Source organism: Mytilus trossulus, chromosome 13 (assembly GCF_036588685.1).
Source record: "Mytilus trossulus isolate FHL-02 chromosome 13, PNRI_Mtr1.1.1.hap1, whole genome shotgun sequence".
Taxonomy (NCBI): domain Eukaryota; kingdom Metazoa; phylum Mollusca; class Bivalvia; order Mytilida; family Mytilidae; genus Mytilus; species Mytilus trossulus.
This window is the reverse complement of record NC_086385.1, coordinates 16,820,436-16,847,084: the sequence shown is the minus strand read 5'-3', so window position 1 is coordinate 16,847,084 and position 26,649 is coordinate 16,820,436. Positions and strand designations below refer to the sequence as shown.

The window sequence follows — 26,649 nt, the reverse complement described above, 5'->3', positions numbered from 1 at the left end:
ATGCTCTTCAACTGATGAGTCTTATGTAGACGAAACGCGCGTCTGGCGTACTAAATTATAATCCTGGTACCTTTGATAACTATTTACACCACTGGGTCGATGCCACTGCTGGTGGACGTTTCGTCCCCGAGGGTTTCACTAGCCCAGTAGTCAACACTTCGGTGTTGACATGAATATCATTAATGTTGTCATTTTTATAAATTTCCTGTTTACAAAAGTTTGATTTTTTCGAAAAACTAAGGATTTTCTTATCCCAGGCATAGATTACCTTAGCCGTATTTGGCACATCTGTTTGGAATTTTGGATCCTCAATGCTCTTCAACTTTGTACCTGTTTGGCTTGATAAATATTTTGAAATGAGCGTCACTGATTAGTCTTATGTAGACGAAACGCGCGTCTGGCGTACTAAATTATAATCCCGGTACCTTTGATAACTATTTACACCACTAGGTCGATGCCACTGCTGGTGGACGTTTCGTCCCGGAGGGTTTCACCAGCCCAGTAGTCAACACTTCGGTGTTGACATGAATATCATTAATGTGGTCATTTTTATAAATTTCCTGTTTACAAAAGTTTGAATATTTCGAAAAACTAAGAATTTTCTTATCCCAGGCATAGATTACCTTAGCCGTATTTGGCAAAACTGTTTGGAATTTTGGATCCTTAATGCTCTTCAACTTTGTACTTGTTTGGCTTTATATATATTTTGATATGAGCGTCTCTGATGAGTCTTATGCAAACGAACATGATTAAACGCGCGTCTAGCGTACTAAATTATATTCCTGTTACCTTTGATAATTATTTACACTACTGGGTCGATGCCACTGCTAGTGGACGTTTCGTCCCCGAGGGTATCACCAGCCCAGAAGTCAACACTTCGGTGTTTACATGAATATCATTAATGTGGTCATTTTTATAAATTTCCTGTTTACAAAAGTTTGAATTTTTCGAAAAACAAAGGATTTTCTTCTCCCAGGCAAAGATTACCTTAGCCGTACTTGGCACAACTGTTTGGAATTTTGGATCATCAATGCTCTTCAACTGTGTACTTGTTTTGCTTTATAAATTTTTTTTATATGAGCGTCACTGATGAGTCTTATGTAGACGAAACGCGCATTTGGCGTACTAAATTATAATCCCGGTACCTTTGATAACTATTTACACCACTGGTTCGATGCCACTGCTGGTGGACGTTTCGTCCCCGAGGGTATCACCAGCCCAGTAGTCAACACTTCGGTGTTGACATGAATATCATTAATGTGGTCATTTTTATAAATTTCCTGTTTACAAAAGTTTGAATATTTCGAAAAACTAAGAATTTTCTTATCCCAGGCATAGATTACCTTAGCCGTATTTGGCAAAACTGTTTGGAATTTTGGATCCTCAATGCTCTTCAACTTTGTACTTGTTTGGCTTTATAAATATTTTGATATGAGCGTCTCTGATGAGTCTTAGGCAGACGAACATGATTATACGCGCGTCTGGCGTACTAAATTATATTCCTGTTACCTTTGATAATTATTTACACTACTGGGTCGATGCCACTGCTAGTGGACGTTTTGTTCCCGAGGGTATCACCAGCCCAGAAGTCAACACTTCGGTGTTGACATGAATATCATCAATGTGGTCATTTTTATAAATTTCCTGTTCACAAAAGATTGAATTTTTCGAAAAACTAAGGATTTCTTCTCCCAGACAAAGATTACCTTAGCCGTACTTGGCACAACTGTTTGGAATTTTGGATCATCAATGCTCTTCAACTTTGTACTTGTTTTGCTTTATTAATTTTTTTATATGAGCGTCACTGATGAGTCTTATGTAGACGAAACGCGCGTCTGGCGTACTAAATTATAATCCCGGTACCTTTGTACCTTTGATAACTATTTACACCACTGGGTCGATGCCACTGCTGGTGGACGTTTCGTCCCCGAGGGTATCACCAGCCCAGTAGTCAACACTTCGGTGTTGACATGAATATCATTAATGTGGTCATTTTTATAAATTTCCTGTTTACAAAAGTTTGAATATTTCGAAAAACTAAGAATTTTCTTATCCCAGGCATAGATTACCTTAGCCGTATTTGGCAAAACTGTTTGGAATTTTGGATCCTCAATGCTCTTCAACTTTGTACTTGTTTGGCTTTATAAATATTTTGATATGAGCGTCTCTGATGAGTCTTATGCAGACGAACATGATTATACGCGCGTCTGGCGTACTAAATTATATTCCTGTTACCTTTGATAATTATTTACACTACTGGGTCGATGCCACTGCTAGTGGACGTTTCGTTCCCGAGGGTATCACCAGCCCAGAAGTCAACACTTCGGTGTTGACATGAATATCATCAATGTGGTCATTTTTATAAATTTCCTGTTCACAAAAGTTTGAATTTTTCGAAAAACTAAGGATTTTCTTCTCCCAGGCAAAGATTACCTTAGCCGTACTTGGCACAACTGTTTGGAATTTTGGATCATCAATGCTCTTCAACTTTGTACTTGTTTTGCTTTATAAATTTTTTGATATGAGCGTCACTGATGAGTCTTATGTAGACGAAACGCGCGTCTGGCGTACTAAATTATAATCCTGGTACCTTTGATAACTATTTACACTACTGGGTCGATGCCAGTGCTGGTGGACGTTTCGTCTCCGAGGGTTTCACCAGCCCAGTAGTCAACACTTCGGTATTGACATAAATATCATTAATGTGGTCATTTTTATAAATTTTCTGTTTACAAAAGTTTAAATTTTTCGAAAAACTAAGGATTTTCTTATCCCAGGCATAGATTACCTTAGCCGTATTTGGCACAACTGTTTGGAATTTTGGATCCTCAATGCTCTTTAACTTTGTACATGTTTGGCTTTATAAATATTAGATATGCAAGTCACTGATGAGTCTTATGTAGACGAAACGCGCGTCTGGCGTACTAAATTATAATCCTGTTACCTTTGATAACTATTTACACCACTCGGTCGATGCCACTGCTGGTGGACGTTTCGTCCCCGAGGGTATCACCAGCCCAGTAGTCAACACTTCGGTGTTGACATGAGTATCATTAATGTGGTTATTTTTATAATTTCCTGTTTACAAAAGTTTGAATTTTTCGAAAAACTAAGGATTTTCTTATCCCAGGCATTGATTACCTTAGCCGTATTTGGCACAACTGATTGTAAATTTGGATCCTCAATGCTCTTTAACTTTATACTTGTTCGGCTTTATAAATATTTTGATATGAGCGTCACTGATGAGTCTTATGTAGACGAAACGCGCGTCTGGCGTACTAAATTATAATCCTGGTACCTTTGATAACTATTTACACCACTGGGTCGATGTCCCTGCTGGTGGACGTTTCGTCCCCGAGGGTTTCACTAGCCCAGTAGTCAACACTTCGGTGTTGACATGAATATCATTAATGTGGTCATTTTTATAAATTTCCTGTTTACAAAAGTTTGAATTTTTCGAAAAACTAAGGATTTTCTTATCCCAGGCATAGATTACCTTAGCCGTATTTGGTACATCTGTTTGGAATTTTGGATCCTCAATGCTCTTCAACTTTGTACTTGTTTGGCTTTATAAATATTTTGATATGTGCGTCACTGATGAGTCTTATATAGACGAAACGCGAGTCTGGCGTACATACTTATAATCCCGGTACCTTTGATAACTATTAAGGCTCAACACGATATAATGATGACCTTAATATTTTATATGTTAGTTTGTCACTTACTGCTGACCTATATGAATGCAATGAGCAAAGATAAGTTCTGAATATTTGAATATATGCATGAAATCTCTAAACACATCAAATGGTTTAACTCAGGACAAACTACTTAATTCGTGAATACAAATATCCCCGTCTTTTGTATGTGGCCGTTCTGTTTTACTCACAGTTTGATTAATAGCAAATATTCTAATAAATCTCTAGTTTGCATGTACTATTTCGTGATTAACCGCTAGAATAAATCTTTTTAATTCTTTTAATTCTAAAACCCAAAATTTACCATTTTTAATTTTCATGTTTTTCTTGTAAGCTACAGTCAAATCCAAAGTTGATATTTCGTAACTAAGGAGCCGCCATGTTGTCTTCCTGAAATCAGTAATATTCGAATAAATCAGCGGCGATAGAATAGAAAATAAAACATGCTACTTAAAGTGCTTCCCTTTTTTGTTTTACGTGTTCGTTTTTATTCTGTGGTAAGTCACTACTTCGTTGTTGACATGGACAATACTTATATGATCATCTTTATAAATTTACTGTTTGCAGAAGTAAAAATTATAGCCGTATTTGGCATTATTTTTTAGAATTTTAGGTCAACATTACTCTTTAACTTTGTGCTTGTTTGGCCTTCTTTATTATTTTGATCTAAGCATTACTGGTGAGTCTTATGTAGACGAAACTTTTAGGCCCGAAAACACAGTTATTTCGTAGTGCATTTCTTTTTGACAACAAACTCAAATTGAAAAAAATCAATAATATCAAAATTATAGAAACTTCTACCAGCTCTAACTCAAAATATTGACAATTCTGTGTTAAGGGTGTGTAAAATTCAGTTTGACAGCTTTAAAAAAAATTTGACCTTTTAGAACTGGACCTATTCACTACTAAACATAACGATTCAGCATCCAAATTTGACATGTTATTACATCCCCCTTCTTAATATTTCAGGCATTTAATATCAATATATAAATTGGGAAAGTGTATCAAATAAAGCATGCAAGTTATACACTGTTTACACTAGGGACTATATTCGTAGACAACGAAAACCAAAGGACGATAACCGTGTCCTTGGACCACACGTATAGTGTATCAAATTATGGGTCTGGTACCAAGAGTTCCAAATTGTGAAGTTGAAATCATCCCTTCGCAAATTTTACGTACGCCATCACGCGTTGGTTTACCGTTATGGAATAACCGTTTCACAAATGATATCGGATATGTTCCTTACGTCGTAACTACAATCCCCTTCCCTTTTATAGATTTATGAGTTTGACTATCCCTTTGGTATCTTTCGTCCCTCTTTTGATAACTATTAGCATGTCGAAATGTCATATTTGTAATGTTTGTTTGTGTATTTCTCTGTCCTGGATGTTCTTGCATTAAATTGTACTGTAGTCCTGTCATGTAATGTAATATTGCCAAAAAAGTGCGTTGGTTGGCTAGCCGCAAAACCAGGTTCAACCCACCATTTTTTCGTACAATGTCCTATACCAAGTCAGGAAAATGGCTGTTGTTATCTTATAGTTCATTTCTATATGCATTGCATTGTCGTTTTGGTTTTTTGTCGCACTTATAGTTGATGTGTTTACCTAAATTTTAGTTTGTAAAACGGATTTGTTTTCTCTCAATCGATTTATGACTTTCGAATAGCGATATACTGATGTTGCCTTTATTGAACGTCATCGACAGACAAAAAAGAGATGACTAAGTCTGAATGATATCGAGCGAAAAATACCAGAGGGACAGTAAAACTCATGGATCGAACATAAACTGACAACACCATGGCTAAAATAAAGAAAAAAAAAACAATCAAACAAATAAAAGAACAGAACACACAACATAGAAAACTAAAGACTCAGCAACACGAACTGCGGGAGAGCTCAATTGCTCCGGATGGGTAAGCTGATGATGCTCAACATGTGGCACCCGTCGTGTTGCTCATGTTAATACAAACGCAGTAGATAATATAACTCAGCAGATCATATTCCTGAAAAAGGAAGGGGATTGTAGTTACGACATGAAAACATATCCGATATCATCTGTTATACGATTATTATTTACTAGTAAACCAACTGAAGGCGTAAAATTTACAAAGGTTGATTTCAACTTCACCATCTGGAACTCCTGGTTTAATGGCTTCCTTGTGAGAAGCAACACTATATCAAGGAAATCATGATAGTACTATCAACCAAAGACTATCGTATTAATTTGGAGATATATACTCGTTTACAATTTGGATACTGAAATTATCTATTTGTCGTACATTTTATTTTTTGAACCGACCCTCATCGTAAAAGATTCACCATTCTTGAAAATGTTCTTTTAGAGATTCTTGCTTAGCTGCGCGATTATTCACAAAGTATCTTTATGTAAATATGTTGATTTAATATACGAAGTAGAATAACATAATAGCATTTTGATCCTCATTTTATTTTTTTCCGGTACAAAATCAATTCTTCTCTATCAAACCCTTAAATTTTATAACATTATTTCTTTTTCATCTTCATTGTCAATATATCTTATAATGTCCTGAATAATTCAATTAGCCTCGTTTAAGGTTCTACCTTAAGCAAACCCGTTATGATCCGCAAAAATGATGAGATTTAGCCTTTCCGATACTTTATGAGTACTTTATTCGTCGGTATCATTTTTATTGTGATTAGGGAAATAGTTACATTTTGGTAGGTTCTTAAAATTCGTAGATTCTATTTTTTTCTGAAAAACATCGAGTAAAGCAATTGTAGCTATCAGAAACAAAGATTTTTGAAAACGATCACTTGTTTTCTTTTATTATCCGTGGGACATTTTCACTAACTTATTTGTCTCATATTCATCAATTTTTAGATATAATAATTTTTCAAAAATAAGCTGATAATCTATGCTTATAAATTTTCTCAATTGAAGAAAATTGGAAAGTAAACACTTTTATTTTTGAACAAGTGTTTTCAGAATTGGTCATCAACCAGAGATCGAATGATCAACAGATAAACAATTATCGAAGGTGTTCATTATGTGTGAAACATGTCATGAAAACAGTTACATTAAAAGTGCTTCAAATGCATTTTTGGATTGAAGAACTTATTTTTAGTAATTTTTAAAAAAGCAAGCCCAATATGAAGCTATCGATTTTGTTCGTGTTATAATTCTGAAGATATGAAATGACTTTTCATCGTATATCATCACTAGTCAGACTTTCATTGATCGAATTTTTGCTCATAAATATGTTGAGGTTAACAAAGTCGTATAGTTTATGGGTGTGAAGAACAAATGAGAAAATTCAGTCTTAATTTGTGTATAAAATTACAAGACCGTTTGCTGACATCGATGTATTCTTTAGAAAATAGGTCAAACATACTGGTGATCTTTCCTTGCCTAGATTTCCCTTGCAATTGTTTCATTTCGTTAGGCACTTAACTTGTAGATTAAGCCATTCAATTGATTCATAACGAATGACTGTACTCTCACAGTATATTCTTTGCAACAGTTAGGTAAAGTGCTCGGTGTCAAAATTTCTATATTTTCTTTTTCTCTCCATCATTAAGTGTGGTTAAACCCCTGTTATGTTAAGATTTACCCAAAACTTATTAAAGATATGTCTTGTAGTTAAGAAGTCATCATTTATAATATCCCAGTATAAAAATAAAAAATGATACCATCTCCGCCAGGTGATTTAATCTGTTGAGTCATTTAAATCAAATACATCTTTAACATTGCAGATATTTATATTTCTATATACCATGTCAATGCGTTTCTTTTTTTTTTAATGAGTAATGGCACATGCATTCTCGCCGTTTTCATCAAGATGCTTGATTTTGTTGATTTGTACTGTACACATTATTTGTAAGACGCTTGTCGCAAAAATGCATTTTAGAGACTTATCGCAAAAATTAATAACGCATGCGAACATGTACATCGATTATTGCAGTTTACATTATTTACGTCAGAAATATATTGTCAATCTGTATTGATTTCTGAAAAAGATCTGTTCCGGACCATATGAATATTTTGGCGTATGGTCATGACCATATGGGTATATACTGATATGGTCCGACTGTACGCGTATGGTCGGGATAATTAACAGGTTAATTAACTCAAATTAACTCATCATATAACCCTTCTAGTTGTCACGTTATTAAAAAGACATTACCAAAGGTCATTTTATTATAGATCTGTTAAAAATTAATAATAAAAAGATTAAAACTAAAATAAAAAGCAGTTTCACATTGTTAATTTCATCACTAGTCAAACCTTTAGTAAACACGTTTTATTTTTTAGATTTTCATTATCAATATGTTATAACGAGTGAATGGCAAACTTCCAAAAATATTTGAATGATCTGTTACACAAGAAGTAAACTGTTTTACTATAAAAGAGGGACGAAAGATACCAAAGGGACAGTCAAACTCATAAATCTAAAACAAATTGACAACGCCATGGCTAAAAATGAAAAAGACAAACAGAAAAACAATAGTACCCATGACACAACACAGAAAACTAAAGAATAAACAACACGAACCCCACCAAAAACTAGGGGTGAACTCAGGTGCTTCGGAAGGGTAAGCAGATCCTGCTTCACATGCGGCACCCGTCGTGTTGCTTATGTGATTACAAATCCGGTAAATTGTCTAATTCGGTAGGTTAAATTCATGAAAGGGAAGGGGATTGTAGTTACGACGTAAGGAACATATCCGATATCATTTATAAACTGACATTTAAGTCGACAGGATAAAGAGTCTTATAATTTACTTACTTTTGAAATTTTATATAATAAGCATTAGCAGTGCAATATTCGGAATTTTGTTACTTATACGTGTTTTGTTTTTAAAAAAATGAATGATGTCACCAGCAAGGACACTAAATTATTTAAAAAATGTCTGGTAATATGATGTAATTCAGTCAAGCTACTTAATTGGAGATATAGAGCTTTTTAAAAACACCGTGGACACATCGGAATGACCCAGGACCCCAAAAAAGCTATGGTTTCGTTTGGAAGTCATTGTCATCCTATGCATAGATAATCGATGAAAACTAACTTTGCCCTCAGTACTTAATGTTTATGCAGCCTTTGAATTATAAATGATAAATTTGCATGTAGCCATCGATGTTTTTTATAAAGTTTAAGTTTAAGCATATCATTTTTTGAATATACCTGTATGGTCCAAATACAAATATGGTCTGGCCCGTAAATAACCAAACGAGTATATACTTATATGGTCGGACCATATGAGTATTCGCAAATGGTCATGGCCATACGCGTATTGTCCAAATACTCATATGGTCCTGAAGAGATCCATTAAAATTTTGATATTTTAACTCAGTGAGAAATGACGATATTTATATTTTTACAGCACTGGAAAATTTATTGGCGCCATAGGTAATGGTACAGGAAAAATATGGCTTGATAATCTTGGATGCTCTGGAAATGAACTTAAATTAGGTGACTGTTCAAGTTCAAGTGGGGATAGTGTAAACTGCGAGCACAACGATGACGTTGGCATTGAATGTTTTAACTCGAATGAAGGTAAGCATTTATTTTGTCTATAAACTTACTTTTGTCTTGGAGAGGGATAAATCCTACTTTATAAAGGATCACTCTGATTCAAACCATAAATTCTCAAAATTTGACATTATCAAGATGCCTGCTTTTTTGATTGGCAAAATATTTGCTACGTGCGGAGGACTTGTTTTTCAAAAGACTGTCGGCATTCCAATGGGAACCAATTGTGACCTTCTTCTTGCCGACTTGTTTTTTTTATTATTATGAGACTGGGGAAGAAAGATAGGAAGTAAGCAATATCTTTTGACTTTACGTTCCGCTATATAGATAATGTTTTTCACTAAAAAATTCAAAAGTTGGTGACTATGTTGAATGCATCTAGAAATTTACAATGAGAGTCGGTTGAAAAGAACTTTACGACAAAAGAGATGATTTCAGCTTATCAAGGAATCTATTAAACTAAGAGTTCCAAAATGGTGAAGCTGAAATCATCCCTTCGTAAATTTTACGGACGCCATCACGAAATGGTAATCCCTTATGGAATAACCGTTTATTCATAAATGATATTGGATATGTTCCTTACGTCATAACTACAACTCCCTTCTCTTTCATGAATGTGACCTACCGAATTAGACTATTTACCGGATTTGTTAAAGCATGAGCAGCTAGACGGGTGCCACATGTGAAGCAGGATCTGCTTACCCTTCCGGAGCACCCGAGAACACCCCCAATATTTGGTGGGTGTTCTTGTTTCTTATTTTTTAGTTTTCTCTGCTGTGTCAAATGAACTATTGTTTGTCTGTTTGTCTTTTTTCATTTTCAGCCATGGCGTTGTCTTTTTCGTCGATTAATGAGTTTGACTGTCCCTCTGATTCTTTCGTCCCTCTTTTATCTTAATTCGAACACATAAAAAATATTGACAAATTTCGTCTGCAGTGCAAAAGGATAAAAAACAATTACTACGTTTTCTTCGTGTAAAACGATTTGTGATTGCAACTTTTAATAGCTTGCTGTACGTTTTAGTTTCATTGCAAGAATATTAAAAGAAATAAAAATCAAACACAGTGCGATATTGGCAAATGTTTTTAAAACTGTCGTAAAATATTGATTATTTACTTCCAACCAAAGTTAAAGGAAGACAACTTTCTTCGCAATATTGGATACCTAAATTACATATTATTATTAAGTGTTCTTGAAAACAACGTAAAACTGCTTGTTCTTCCAAGTGCTCTTTGAAATTTCTTTCTACATTATTGACATCAATGTAATTATAAATCATAGCCAAGTTTCACAGTTTAAACTACCTATTCTAAATAAATTTAAATACTTTAAAATTTGAAAGATCTGAGTAAAATACAATATATTACCTCTTGCAATTGTATTGTATATGGTTTTTTTGGCCGAATGTTAATTTTTTCATATGATTTCAGATTCCCAATAATGTTATTTTTTATTTATTATTATATGTGTATTTCTGTGAAGGAGGCTTCAAGCATCAACTACATATGTGAAATATATATGTAGGACATTGAACCGCGATGCTACTCCGAACCGCAATGGCCACGCTGATGTGCGTTGACACTGCAACGTCAACTTGTTGTTAAGAAAGCTGAAGTGCAATTGTGTAACTTTGACGTTGAGTGTACAAGCATAATATTGTAGCGAGCCAGGGGTTGACTAACCCAACAGAAAACAAAATTAAATCTCTGAATTCCAACCACTTGAAAAAGTATAAAACTCTAGACTATATGACTATAGTGACAAGACTGAATATTCTATGACTAAAGGTTCTCCTGTTTTGATAGAATCCGGACAATCAGATTATAATTCTATATCCTGGTGAAAAGAACACCAAACAAGTTTTGAAGTTTCCATATATTTCTTTATTTTTATATATTATGGGATATTAACTCATCAAATATGTATTTCACAATATAAGTATACATGTACAGTAATTACATAATGATAAAAGTTCTAGCACCTCTCTAAACCAGTCTCAGAGCTCCCAATAAAAATGTAGGAACTAATCTGTTTATCAATTTATCAATTTTAAATAAGTTAATTAAATGTGTTGAAATACATGGGAAAAATACAGTAGGAGGTTGTGATCTCTAGTTTTATATAGTACTGTTGATAGTACTATATAAAAATTTGTACTGATATATATAACTAACAATTTCTATAAATATAAAGATTCATAATTCGTGCAGAAGTTAATCAGAAACCTTTTCTGATTTAGATAAGTAAGTTTAGGAAACTGATACCTTATCAGTTCACAATATTTTAGATAGCTATCAGGACCTTCCTGATATAAATACAAAATAATTTGGTTAAAAGAAATACTGTCAAGTCCTTACTTAGACAGCATTCTGCAAAATCAAGGAAACTGTCAGGTCCTTCCTGAAACAGTACCTATTTTAAGTTAACAGTTAGAATTTAATATGGTTTCCAAACCTCATGGAAACCATAACCCTTAATTCCAAAGATTGCCTATTTATTCCTATTTTAAAGTGTTTTAAAATTTACAAACATCAAATAACTATTATAACTAAAGCATTGCCTGGAAAATCCGTAAAATTAACTAAAGGTTTAAAAGTATTTACAGTTTCTTAAATTTAACTTAACATGACTGATCAGAAAACAAGATTGAAATGTTAAGAGCCCGGCTCCTAAAAGTCCGTTAAAATAAGGTTTAACTTTCAAAACTAAAAAGACATTGTTTTTACCTTTTCAATCTTAAATAACTATAAATTTTTTGTCTAAAATTAACTTTGAATAAAAAATTTGCCTTAACAAGCCAAAGTTTTAAGCAAGACTAACGTTTTTAGCGTTTTTTACGTCACCGTTGGAAATGTGGGAAGTTGGATTGTTGGATGTTGGAACGTAGGAAATTCCCGCGGAAGCTAGATTTAAAGAAAAATAATTATTTATGAAAATAATTCGTAAATTCAAATAAAATACATTTCTCATCTTATTTTCATATAAGAGCTTCTACTATATTATTCAATTTAATTTTCCTTGGCAACAATAAATAAAGTTACAACTGCGCCACCGGAAGAAACGGCTTGTCTGTGAGAACAAACATGTGTGTGTTAGCGGCTGACAAAAAATACAGAATTCACCGCTAAAACAACTTGACAGCTTATAAAAACTATGTGATTACTTTATATACAACTCATGGATATACGATATGCCGATGAGTACAACTGTGAAAGCGTTAAATTAAAAATCGAACTAATAATCATCAACGATCAGATTGACATGTTATAACTACTGCGCATGAGCAGGAATGTACACATTTATTCATAAAGATAAACACTTAGAACAGGTGCTCGTAATTTACATTTTATAGTCTACAATGGAAAACTTCATATAACAACTATTCAATCAACAGGACTGATATCAGAAATAACATTTCTTCATACAACAACTACAGTTTATTTTCAACACGCATAAAAATAGCGTTTTTTAACAGTAACACTATGTGGATTGACATCAGCACATGTTTAAAAATGCAAATTAAATTTGGAACGTGGCACTGGCAGCAGACGACACTTTATCCTTATATATCAACATGGAGAAGGACAAGGAAGTTATGTTAACAAGAGTCAGATATTATACAGATATTGGGAAGTATGTGATGCCAATTTATTTCTGTTTAACAGTTTCAAAGATTTCAACTGTAAAAAGTTAACTTTATGTGCCGTAAATCATTCAAAATGAGAATATAACAGTTGTGAAATTTCTAGTCAATAATAAAATTGAATAAAATATGTTCTATTTCTATTACATTTGTAAATGTATGTCACTGTCATGACTGTTTCTAATCAAAAAATTAACAATTACAAAATGATCAAAAATACTTAAAGCTGCTTGTCTTAACAATACATTGCATATGGTGAACATTCAAATAAATAACATCATAAATCTATGCACAATTCAAAACATACAATTCAAACACTGCAAGTACTTGTCATATAATACACACAATAATATCAACACAATTCTTATATTAGATTGAGAAGGGCTGGTGCCTTACAATATCACTGGGGTAAAGCTGATGACCGTAACTGCATTCACGGTCATCCCAAGATGTCGGATGAAAAAATAGGTCAGTTTTTTTATTGTCTGTTAAGGTGTTTCTACATCATTTTCTTTACAAAGCATACTTTGATACGATGTAAATTTATAAAAGATTCACACGGAAGTCACAAATCTCTACCGAGGAACGTGTATAAAACGGGAATTTGGATTTGAAAAATTCGCTAGGATGACCGTAAATCGGAATCGAGATGACCGTAACAGGATTAGCGATTCATAACAAGGCTGACCGTAATTGGTTAAAAGAGGACCGTAAATTGTTAAGGATGACCGTAACTTTTAAAGGATGACCGTCAATTCTAAAAAATATTCATATTTGTATTCATAACTTTTTGTCGAGTTTGTCTCAATAGAGGTTCGTTTAGCGGTTAAAAATATGTTTTATCAATTTCTTTTCAACTATTTGCCGTATTCAGAGTTTATGACAATGATGGTAAATTGCATATTTCTAGTAAATAATTAAATATTTAAAGAATGACTGTAATTTTTTTTTCTGTCTATGAAGAAATAACATAAACAGTTTGGTGCACACTGAATAACGCGCGTAGCGGGTTATTTAACAGTGTGCATCACATTTTTTTTTATGTTATTTCGAATAGACAGAAAATATACAACAGTCATTTCTCATAACTCAATTCAAAATTCCATTTTTAACCATAGAAAACCATGAAAAAATGTTGATGACGTCACGGTCACATGACTAAATTATGTCTATCGGCTCATAACAAAATAACGTCAGCCAATCAGAAGACGCGTTACATCCAAAATTAAATTATTTATTGATAACAACGTTAAAATTTGAATACAAATCAAATATTTTATTTTTCCAATCAGGGTCCCAAAGCGGGCATTTATCTGGAGACCAAAATGACACAAAAACCAACAACTATAGGTCACCGGACGGTCTTCAACAATGAGCAAAATACATACCGCAAAGTCAGTATAAAAGGCCCCCTTAATAACAATGTAAAAGAAATTCAAACGAGAAAACTAACGACTTAATAAAGTTCATTTTTAATTCCGTTGGACACCCTTCTTGGACATTATCGCCACTGACTTTAAAATTGGAGGAACATCTTTTGAACGCTATAGTTAGTTCTTCTAAATTTATAATTTGGTTTTCACTTGTATAATTTAGATTTTTTACAGGTGCCCTCCAATAATATATATATGCAACACTATTGTGCAAAGCAGGTGCAACATATATACACCTGTTTCCTTGGGTTATAAGTTACAGGCAGGTTAAAATGTTTACATAGTAAGCACATTGTCTACAAGATAGCTCATGTTCAACGCTAGCAAGATTCCTCTTTCATTCGGATACGATTTAATACAGTTGGTGAATTATGTATTTGAAGCAAGTCTTATTTTCTTCTACCTTTAGGATAATGCAGTCTTTAAATACGTTTTATACCAACACAATTAGTTATTTGATGCAAAAATGGTAATACAAATACGGATATCTGTTAGAATCGATGGTCATCCTTTATAAATTACGGTCATCCTTTACAAATTACGGTCATCTTTTTACCAATCACGGTCATCCTTGTTTTATGTTACGGTCATCTTGAAAATATTTTACTTACGATTTACGGTCATCTTAGCGATTTTTTCAAATCCAATTTCCTGTTTCATACACATTTCTCGGTAGTAATATGTGATTTCCGTGTGATTCTTTTATACATTTACATCGTACCAATGTATGTTTTGTAAAGAAAATGCTTTAGAAACACTTAAACAGACAATACAAAATCTGACCTAATTTTTCATCCGACATCTTGGGATGACCGTGAATGCAGTTACGGTCATCAGCTTTACCCCAGTGAATATGATGAATGAATTTTGATCCTCATTAAATGCTAGCCTCGCATTTATGAAACTTTTTCTTTTCTAGTCACGTCAAACCAAACAAACAAAAGACTTGTTTTTGTATTTTGGTTATTATCTGCCTACATCATAACATCATGGAATCAGAAAATAGACGGGATGGTTCAGATAAAATAAAATAGTTTCGATTTAGAGAACATGTCTTTTGATGAAGCTTCTTGGTACAATAAAAAAAGCGGGTTCAGAGCGGCGATTTATAGTATTAATTAGGCAGGATCCATCTAATTTTATCAATAATTCTATTATCTTGTTCTGGTCATGTCATAGCTAAGCAATTGCTCTAACCATTTGATCGTGCATCTACCTGATATCATAAAATTTTTAAGAAATATAAACCGCCATGTAAATTTATGCTTCACTAATAGTAACACTTGACGCGTATACTGTCCAAAGATTGAGACTTAAATGTTTTTTCGCTGAGCAGCAGAAATTAAGATGTAAATCAAAATGGGACGGTTTGAGTTTATTTTTTGCCTAATTCGTTGCAGAGGATTAATATTGTAAGCACAATCAAATTATTAGATTGTGTGTTTTCATACGAAACAGGCTTCATCTTAAGAATAAAACAAAACTATCTCGACTTAATATAACAAATAAAGACAACAGTAGTATACTGCTGTTTAAAATTCATTAATCGATAGAGAAAAAACAAATCGGGTTACAAACTAAAACTGAGGGAAACGTATCAAATATAAGAGAATTACGAAACAACAGATACACAACACCGAAACGTAACACACACAGAAACGAACTATAATGGAAAAATGGCCATTTTCCCGACTTGGTACAGGGCATATTATGAAAATCCCGCTTTAATGGCAGTGGTAATTATAACATTAAAATGACAACATAACACGACATGGTTACAAAATATAAATAGATAAATGGGAGAAAATACAAAAACCTGTCAAATGATTTTTTTTTTAACCCATTCAAGGCGTTATGATGCCATAAGGCATCACCTTGGTACCGCCGTATGATGCCTTAATGCATCACCTTGCTACGGCCGCGTGATGCCATAATGCATCATGGAAAACGAAAAATACTCTGACCTACTTTCAGTTTTAATATCAGATCAATTACGTAAAGCTGTAAAGCGTAAGTTACCACAATGTGTTAACAGGTTTCAATTATTAATATAATGTATAAATTTTGACAATGAAAGTCATTGGTATGTTATTTCTTCGTACTTTCGATTTGCGTTCATGATAAAATAATATGCCGCCATTTTTTCAATTTTGTTGACATGTGTAGTCAACGTGATCGCTTTAAAAAAATTAAAGGTCATTACCTTACACACAAAATATTTAAACCATGTGTGTTCCGCTGTTTTAAAAATTAATGATATTTTCTTATGACTGTTAAATAAAAAAGATAAGCCGGTAATGGCTGTCTCTTTCTGTATCATCTTCGCATGTTGTTGATTTACGCTCTGTTGACGACCGGAAGTTTACAGTTTTAGTCGACAAATAAATTTCACACGACCTGCAGGTGTTCTCCCAAATAAGGAAATCCATATTTTTATGCAGCCAATCAAATTTTTCTAGGCTAAAAGGCGGTTCTATAGTAAAATTGTAGTGAAAAACGTAGTATTGTAGTCTGGGAAAATTAAAAAAAATGTCTGAATCTTTGGATGAAGAGTTTGACGGATTTTCGCCAAATGAAGTTGATTTAGCTGCACAGCGGTACAATGATAGGCTTGAACAACTTGGGATAGGTGATTTAGATGTTGTTGATAGTGATAATGAATTTTCTGATGAAAAGGACCCACTTGTTGATGAGGCTAGTGACCATCCTGCTGAAGCCGATGGGTGGCATGCACATTTTGATTATTATGAGAGGGGATTACCACACATATTTTTACCACTTGGAAATACTGGTCCTACCACAGTTTTTGATCCAGATAAAGAGCCTGTTGATTTTTTCTCATTGCTGTTTACCAATGCCATTTTGCAATACATCATACAGGAGACAGACAGGTATGCTAATAAACAAATTTGTGATCATCCTGTAAAAACAAGTCTCCATGGATTACACCAACTGTTGAAGAAATGAAGGCTTTTCTAGGTTTATGTTTCTTAATGGGTATCAATGTAAAACCAGACATAAAATCCTACTGGAGCACAGATGTTTTGCTGGAAACCCCCTACTTCAGTAAAGTCATGAAAAGGGATCGCTATATGCAAATTATGCGGTACATCCATTTTTCAAATAGTGAGCAAGCCCCACAACCAGGGGATCCAAATTATTTTAAATTATACAAAATTGAATCGTTAATGGATATGTTCACAGATTCTATGGTTAGCCAGTATATCCCTAAACGACAACTTTCAGTTGATGAGGTGATGGTTCCATTCAAAGGACGACTGTCTTTTAAGCAGTATATGCCAGCCAAGCCTACTAAATGGGGAATACAAATGTGGGTGATAGCAGAAGCTAATACAGGATATGTTTCCTACTGTCAGGTATACGGTGGGAGAACAGATGGTGCAGCTCCTGGTCTGGCAAACCGAGTAGTCAAAAATAGTATTGAAAAGGCAAATATTATAGGGCAAGGGTACCATGTTTATATGGACAATTACTTCACTTCTCCCACCTTATTTACAGACTTTCATCTTTTAGCTGCCTGAATCGTTTTTACATATTTTTGTAACATACACCTCATATGCTTCAAACTATTCGGTACTTGAATCGTTCGTTTCTGTCTATTATATTTCCTTCGTACGCATGACACTTTATTTGCATGTTGGTGAAAACGTCACAATGACAAAATCCAAACGTCACGCAACCATCCCCCTTCAGCGGACATACCATTGCACATCCGATTCGTCATATCAAAAGCTTGCATTTCTATTCATAATTTCCATGTAAGAAAGTTGTTTTTTAAATATTATGGATGCCATCTTAAGTTGGTTAACCTTTATGGAATATATGGGTCATAGTTAACGACGGATATGTTGCAACTGTAGTAAGCAGAATCCGTCCTCTTTTCGTTGAATGTGCCACATGTAGAGCAGGATGTGTTCGCCATTCTGGAAAACCTCCCCAGTTTTTAGCTGGGTTTGTGTTGTGTTTTGGATACTGTAGTTTATATAAAAAAAAGAATCTGATTGCCAACTATCGATAAGCGACCAAATGACACAGGCATTAACAACTACATGTCATCGTACGGCCTTAAAATTGAGCAAAGCGAATACCGCATAATCAGATATTATTTTGGTTTTTGTGGTTTGTCATGTTTAGGATTAAAATTAAATTAAAATAGGGAGGGTTAGTACAGTATTTAAGAAAGTTTAAACTCTTAGAAATTCGAGGCATAAAAATGTAGCAAATATGCCTCTTGTAATTGGTCTCTTGATGGTAGCCGAGCTGATTTTGAATAGATTGACAAAAGTTCTGAATCTAATACATTACTCTAAACATCCCGTCAATGTGTCTGTATTATCTTACTTTTTTTGCTGGTGTGTTTTGTATATGCGACTTCTTGTGTTTCTTTGGTTCTTATAACGTGACTCTGTACTTTAAAAGATCTTGTCAGTATTTAATTGTTCTATAATGAGTTTGTGGATTCTTATAAATTCCAATGAACTTTTGGACTATTTTAAACTTCGGTCTATATTCTGAAATTAATTCTTACATACTTTTGATTTTTAACCATGTATGCTAAGATTGCCAATGTGAAATTTTAAAATTGTTTGTATAAACATTGAACGACAAAAATATGTGACTTTTAAAATTTTCTGACGTCAGACACGCGAATGAATGTGTTTGCAGATAGATGTTTTGTGTTCTGTAAAATTGTTCCTTTTAAAATTGATGCACGATGATGACTGCTGTACCCATATTTTGACTATTTTATTTATTATGTTTGTTTAGTTCACGCATCATTGTGAATATAACGGAATTTGAGGAGACTGTCAACAAAGTGAGAGGTTTATCGCTATAAAAACCAGGTTTAATCCACCATTTTCTACATTTGAAAATGCCTGTACCAATTCAGGAATATTACAGTTCTTGTCCATTTGTTTATGATGTGTTTTGTCATTTGACTTTGCCATGTAATTATGGACTTTCCGACTGGATTTTACTCTGAGTTCAGTATTTTTGTGATTTTACTTATTTCTATTACGCTTGAATAAACATATTTCTTCATTCTTTCATAAGGTGATTTACGTGACAACTTACAGAGACTTGAAATATTTCATAACAACGAATGGGGAGGCGTTTGTAGAGAAGAATTTAACCATACAGAAGCTGCAGTTGCCTGTCGACAGCTTGGATACAGGTATGGTCACAATCTTACAAGAAGATAATTAGTTTTGCTTTAATGTGGAATGTCTAAACAAAAGTAACCTCCCTCAAATTAAAGCTTATCGTGTAATTAGAGATATAGATCTATTAACGCAGAGTAAAAATGCAGAGGTATCAACGGACATGTTTATTTAAACATTTGGAGTAACATTTTGGTAATTTAATTGTTTTTTTTTTGGCATATACATTTCTATATATGTATGAAATTCTTAATTTCTTCATTTTATACAGGAGGTGAAATTGAATAATTTGATAACGGATATGTTCCTTATGTCGTAACAACAATACCCTTTCCTTTTCACGAATATGACCTACCGAATTAGACTATTCTACCGGATTTTTAATAAAATAAGCAACAAGATAGGTGCTACATGTGGAGCACGTTCCGCTTACCCTTCCTGAGCACCTGAGATCACCCCAAGTTTTTTAGGGGTTCCTGTTGCTTACCAGGTTTTTCTCAGATTGATTTCTCGACCAAAATCGGCACAAGCACTGTTTTTTTTGTGACGTTTTCAATTATTTTCGACTTATGAGTTTGAATTTTCATTTGGTACCTTTTGACTCATTTTTACAGGATAAGTTACTCAATTAAATTGTGATTAAACATACGTGGATTCTTAATAGATGTAATAAACATGTTAATAAATGTGTTCTCTTCATCTGTGATACATCTGTAGAATTCTTATAATATTCCTTAAAAGTTTTCCATTGTTTCAAACATACATACATGTAGGTTCAAATTACTGTTAACTACACTATGCTCAGTAAACAAGAATAAAAAGACAGTTTCAAATTTTATTTCAGATGCGTTCTATTAACTTCATCTTAAAAATGCATCTGTCAAAGTGTGATCATAAGTATTTACAAAATTGTAGCATCTAACACATCATTCAAAGATGTCATTACTAGTAATATAAATTTAATTTCAGATCTGGATATGTGGATGGTTATGATTCATATGGTGGCAAGAAAATATGGTTAGCTGAAGTAAACTGCAAAGGAAGAGAAGTAAATTTGGCTTCCTGTCAACATGCCGAATGGGGGAAAAACGATTGTAAATATATTGTAGAAATAAGCTGCCATAACGAAATTTTAGGTATGTACTTTTATTCAATATGTTCTTTGCTAGGATTTATACCATTGCTTTTCATCAATAAGTAGTCTCAAATCTTTCTACATTGCAAATTCATTTTTTGATATACCTACATCTTAAACGATCAGAATAATTATGACAGTCAAGGTTAATAAAAACCACAATGAGATTCCAATGAGTCATAAGGGTGGTCGGTTCTCATGTTTTCTCCTTTTGTTAATCGTAGGTTGTATCATGCTTTTAGTTCACAGCTTTCAACTTTTTCGAGTTTTCTGTTTTAATTCTCTCAATCTTTGTATTTGATTTGACCTTTCAGTCTTTTTTTTATTATTATTTAAGCGTCACTGGTGAGTTTTAGTTAAATTCTAAATTTAAACCTGGCATGTTTGATGAGTTTAGTTTTCTTCATATTTTGGATCTGTCTTTTCTGGACACAATATTGACTGCTGTACCCCTATTTTTGACATTTTTACTCTTTGGGCATGTTTGTTTTGTTCATGCATCGTTGACTATGTAATGGAATTTGATGCAACTGTCATACAAGGGAGAGGTTAAGCTAGCTATAAAACCAGGTTTAATCCACCATTTTCTACATTAGAAAATGCCAGTACCAAGTCAGGAATATGACAGTAGTTATCCATACGTTTGATGTGTTTGGACATTTGATTTTGCCTTTTGATTTTAGACTTTCATCTTTGAATTTTCCTCGGAGTTCATTTTTTTTTGTGTTTTTACTTTTTTCTGGAAGATATGAATATACATATTTTGAAAAGAAATCCCTGTATTTCTCAATATTTTAAAATTTTCTACATTTCTTCAAACACTTCATTAGAAAATGCCTGTACAAATTCAGGTATATGACAGTTGTTATTCATTCGTTTGATGTGTTTGAACGTTTGATTTTGCAATTTGATTAGGAACTTTACCTTTAATTTTCCTCTTAGTTCGTTATTTTTGTGATTTTACTTTTTTGCAAACTCAAATACAAGTAAACATGACTATTCATTTTTATATGGCGCAATCAGACACGTGCATATTATAATCAATTGGAACCCTTCTTCGTTGTCCCTCTTTGTCCTCCCGTTAAGTCTCTCGCAGTTGTTAATTTTTCAAATATTGTTTTCGAGTCTACTGTATCAACTGAAACCAAACTTGGTTTGAATGACTTTTAGGGTATTCAGTATATAATTTAGTATCCGTGTCAACTTATGAACAGGGCAATCAGAGCTTAAAATAGAACATAAGGATAAAAGTCCGTTGTCTTAACTCTTTTTTACCTTTAGAACATAGAGAAAATCTGCTACAAAAACAAATTGAGAATGATAAGATCTATCAATATCTATGTGAGCCTTTGTCGCCCTTAAAGAAGCTTTTCATCAGTTTAATGTATACGTCCACTTCATGTTCATTTGAGTTTTCAAATAAGATGGTATCAAAGAACTGAAGAAAAAAACATTGATCTTCATTACAGATGAATGCGCAATTAAATATACTATTTGAAATTTAAAACAAAAAATCGTTTTACGAGAAGAAAAATATCATGAAAAGGTTAAAATAAATTTCAACTTATTTTTGTTATTTCTTTATTTATTTATAAAATATGGAACACAACATTTTTATCAAATATAGTTTTCCGTGTATTCTTCAGAATAACGCAAACTATAAGAAGGAAGAAGGAAATTATTTCTGGTGTTCCATCTGTTCGGAATTCCATAATGACTTTATTTTTTGTTGTAACATGTATAATAAAAGCACTATAATTGGTGAAAGCATACATTTTAATGATACGCTGCAATCTGTTACTTTATACTAACTGAATTGCATGTAAACATGTACTTAAATGTCATTCGTTATAAATTTTCGTGATACATCACTTTTATTTACTGGAAGAAATTTAAACAAGAATGTATCACTAGTACACAGATGCTCCAATCACACTTTCATTTTCTATACTGAGTGGACTGTGAAGATGGGATAAAACTCTAACTTGTCATTTAAATTTAAAAGATCATATCAAAGGTAACATGTGTACTAAGTTTTAAATTGATTGGACTTCAATCTCATCAAAACATTCTTCGACCAAAAACTTTAACCTGAAGCGGGACAAACGGACGCTAAAGACAAGAGTTTATAACTAGCACCGTATAATTATAGAATGTTGCTATCATATAAACTATCCATATCGAGTACTTTCAATAGTTATCTAAAAGATGCACTTTTTATTCCGTTTCTGTTTCATGATACTCAACTTAAAATGCCTTTGAATCATTTCATGGTATCATGATTGTAAAGTGATACTGTACTACATACTTTTAGATGGATACGAGTGCAACACGGAATTCAGCCAGGTATGCAGCATAAAATGGGCTTGCGAGTATTTTGTACAAATAGTAGCAGGCGTAGCAGCTGGATCTACTCTGACTGCCGTTTTGATTGTGCTGGTTGTTCAGTATGTTGTTTCACGGGAGAGGACACATACTAAAGGTATTATGACGCAAAGGTCTTTTTAATCTAGTTATAGGCTTGAAATTTGGTTTGATGATACTTTCCTTTCTTTGTTGATTAACAGTTGAACATTTGTCTCAGAGACATTGGAATGGGTACCTCTACAGCATTATTTTTAATTCGTTGACCTACAGATGGTAATATCGAGGTCATTTGGTCTTTTGTAGAGTGTTGTCTCAATAGCAATCACACTTTATGCCAATGGTTGCGTATGTTTCTTGGTTTTCTAAAAATCGTTTTAACTGATGTGTTATCTGTGCAAATTCTTTAATCAAGTTATTGTTTACTTTATCAAGAACCTTAATTAATGTGCATATCAACATAAGACATATTAATCATTTGTGTAATATCAACTGTATTCCTTTGTCCAATGATGATTTAAAATATAGTCTCTGTTTTTAAATAGAGTAACAGTAGTGTACCGCTGTTCAAAACTCATAAATCCATGGACCAAAAAACAAAATCGGGGTAACAAACTAAAACCGAGGGAAACGCATTAAATATAAGAGGAGACACAACACCGAAACGCAACACACACAAAAACGGACCAAGCATCAGACACAACACACACAAAAACGGACCAAGCATCAGACAAAACACCACGAGAATAACAAATATAACAAGAAAACCAAATACATGAATTTGGGATAGACAAGTACCGTGCCACGTCTAATCTCAATATCTCAAAAATAAGAGAAAACACAAACGACTCACCGTTCAAAGATAGGAAATATGTAACCTTTTCAATCTTTTATCTTTTATATAAATGCACATATTTTTATGGTGTAGAAACCTAAATGTAGTTGCAAAGTAGGGAAATCATGTAATAACTTGATGATTTTAAATAACATTGGCAATGTAAGTGCTCGAGACCCAACACTTGCAAAGAAACTTGTATCAAGTATGCCAATGCAGGCTAATTGTGTGGGATAGACATCTCACCTCTATGACACTATGAAACTTTGGACAAAGATCCCTTCGCAAAGAGTTGTTATGTTTATATAAATAATACAACAATTCAAACAGAATTTTCTACACATATTCCTGGACAACCCTTGTCGGAGACTGTCACATTGTTGTTAGCAAATGTCATAAATAAGTTCTTGAAAGCTTCAATACAAAATGTGTTTAACAGAACAGGTAAAAGAGTTGTTTTCATTTTTGAAAATCAATGTACCTAAACACGTGTTAACAGTTTGAAAAGAACCGGCTAATAGAAAGAAATATAAAGTAGGCTAAAATGAATTCGAAGTTCATCACAAAATTACAAAAGGAGACAACAGATTGTGATGATAAATATTAAAACCAAAATTAACTAAATGTTGTATACATACAGAAGAAGGTAATATTTTCGAATCCTAAAAAAACTATGTTTTTGTATTCTTGATATATTTCAAATTCAACTGTCTACTTGCAACTCTTTATAATAGATAAAAAGCAATGCTGAACGTCAAGTAATTCCGTCCATGTACAGGTTAACGAATTTAACGAACTTTGTGTTCATTGGTTGTGAATATCCCTTATACACCCCTTAAAAGTAACAAGTGCTTGCTTGCTAATACAAAGATGTGACGTGATATCATAACAATGACCTTGACTTTAAGCGTTGCAGTTTGTAAATAATGCTTGAGACGTACGCTTTATTCTCAAATGTGCATGATTTATGTTGTACAACCTGCAAAGGCAGTCTGGATCGATTTAGGAATAACATTTGTGAATTCTAAAATGTAAGTCAATATATTATTTTGTTATTAAAATCTCTTTTCTGGAAGGGAAAGCGTACGTAATATGGTGTTTCAAATCAAGTAATGCAATGAATCAAATTTGTAGAATATAGGATACAGCAGATATATCTTTAATGTTTTCAATCTAAATGTTATATTATGTGTACAAATATACGAAATAACATTTTCAACATCTCATTATCAAGTAGGAACAACCCGAAAATACAGCCACAAAAAGAAATATACAACGTCGTTCAGCAACCATTTTTGCATCCCAGGTAAAAATCGGATAAAATGGCGCCCATTGAGAATCTTGGATGACAACAATTTTTATAAAATAAATTTGTATTCAAAATCGTGAAATGAATGGCTGAAACGATTCCCAAATGGCGAACAGGGTTCTCGAAAATATGTAAACAAACTTTTTTTTGGTCAGTTTCTATTTATTTTTGCTACAAAGGATTCCCCGTCTGAACATGCGATGCGGGGGTTAAAAAAAAGTGATTTTTGACAAATAAATAACCAAAAACTGATACTTACTGAACTAAATTTTGTCAACAACTTCTTGATGCTTGTCCGTTAAAAAAACACGATGACGTCATCGGTTTGACCACGACGTTTCGCAGAAAAAATGTAAATGCCGGTAACTGGTAACTGACGGTAACTGGTCGCCGACCAGTAGAGTGAAGAGAACATTAATGATTTTTAACAAATATTACTTACCTGATCTGCAGCAAGAAAGTTTTGTATATGTGCCACCATCAGTCGTGTCAACTTTTCTTTGTGACGTCACTATAGCAAGTTCCGAAGATTTTACGTTATATCTGAATTTTTACCAACGAGGAACAGAGATGAAACAAACAACACGTTGAAAATTAAAAAAAAACCATCCTGTCGGAGGGAGAAGATATAAATCTACTGAGCATAAGAAAAATAAGCAACGGCCATATCCCTTTGAGTCGATTTACGATAACAAAAAGTGATTGCACGTTACAGCCGTGAGACGAAAATACCAAAGGGACAGCCAAACTCATAAATCGAAATAAACTTACAACGCCATGACTAAAAATGAAAAGGACAAACAGACAAACAATAGTACACACGACACAACATAGAAAACTAAAGAATAAACAACACGAACCCCACCAAAAACTAGGGGTACTCTCATGTGCTCCGGAAGGGTAAGCAGAACCTGCTCCACATGTGGCAATCGTCGTGTTGCTTATGAGATTTCGTACATAGTATAATTCGGTAGGTCACATTAGTGAAAGGGCAGGGGATTGCAGTAACGACGTAAGGAACATATCCGATATCATTTGTGAAACGGTTATTCTATAAAGGTCAACTAACTCGTGATGGCGTCCGTAAAATTTACGAAGAGATGATTTCAACTTCAATAATTTGAACTCTTGATTTAATAGCTTCCTTGTGAGCAACAACTCTCTATTAAGAAAATCATGATAGGAAATGCAAGCACAGGAATATTGTATCAATTGGGAGATATATACACCGTGTGCATGTGCTGCTGGAATGTTGCTACTTAGAAATTGAAAGTTCACAATTGAAAAGCTGAAATCATCTCTTTTGCCATAAAGTTTTGTTTTCAATCGACCCTCATTGTCAATTTCTATATGCGAGTCAAGATATTGGGCCGACTTAACTGTATCTGTTGTATCCTTTATCTCTAGTGCAATAGTCACAAAATTTTGAATTATTTAGTGAAAAACATCATCTATATAGCGGAAAGTAAAGTTAAAGGATATTGCAAACTTCTTATCTTTTTTCTAAGAAGTTCCTGTATGAAGTCAGCCTCAA

The 26,649-nt window shown here is 33.4% G+C and overlaps 1 protein-coding gene across 1 annotated transcript in view; it reads left to right on the top strand.

Annotated features, from left to right (window-relative positions):
* Positions 1-10,654, top strand: part of LOC134694140 (scavenger receptor cysteine-rich type 1 protein M130-like) — a 42,409-nt gene extending 31,755 nt beyond the window's left edge. The window contains exons 6-7 of the mRNA XM_063555136.1: positions 9,065-9,237; positions 10,644-10,654. Coding sequence (XP_063411206.1) covers positions 9,065-9,237; positions 10,644-10,654 — 184 coding nt within the window. The remainder of the gene's footprint in view (positions 1-9,064; positions 9,238-10,643) is intronic.
* Positions 10,655-26,649: the final 15,995 nt, after the last annotated feature.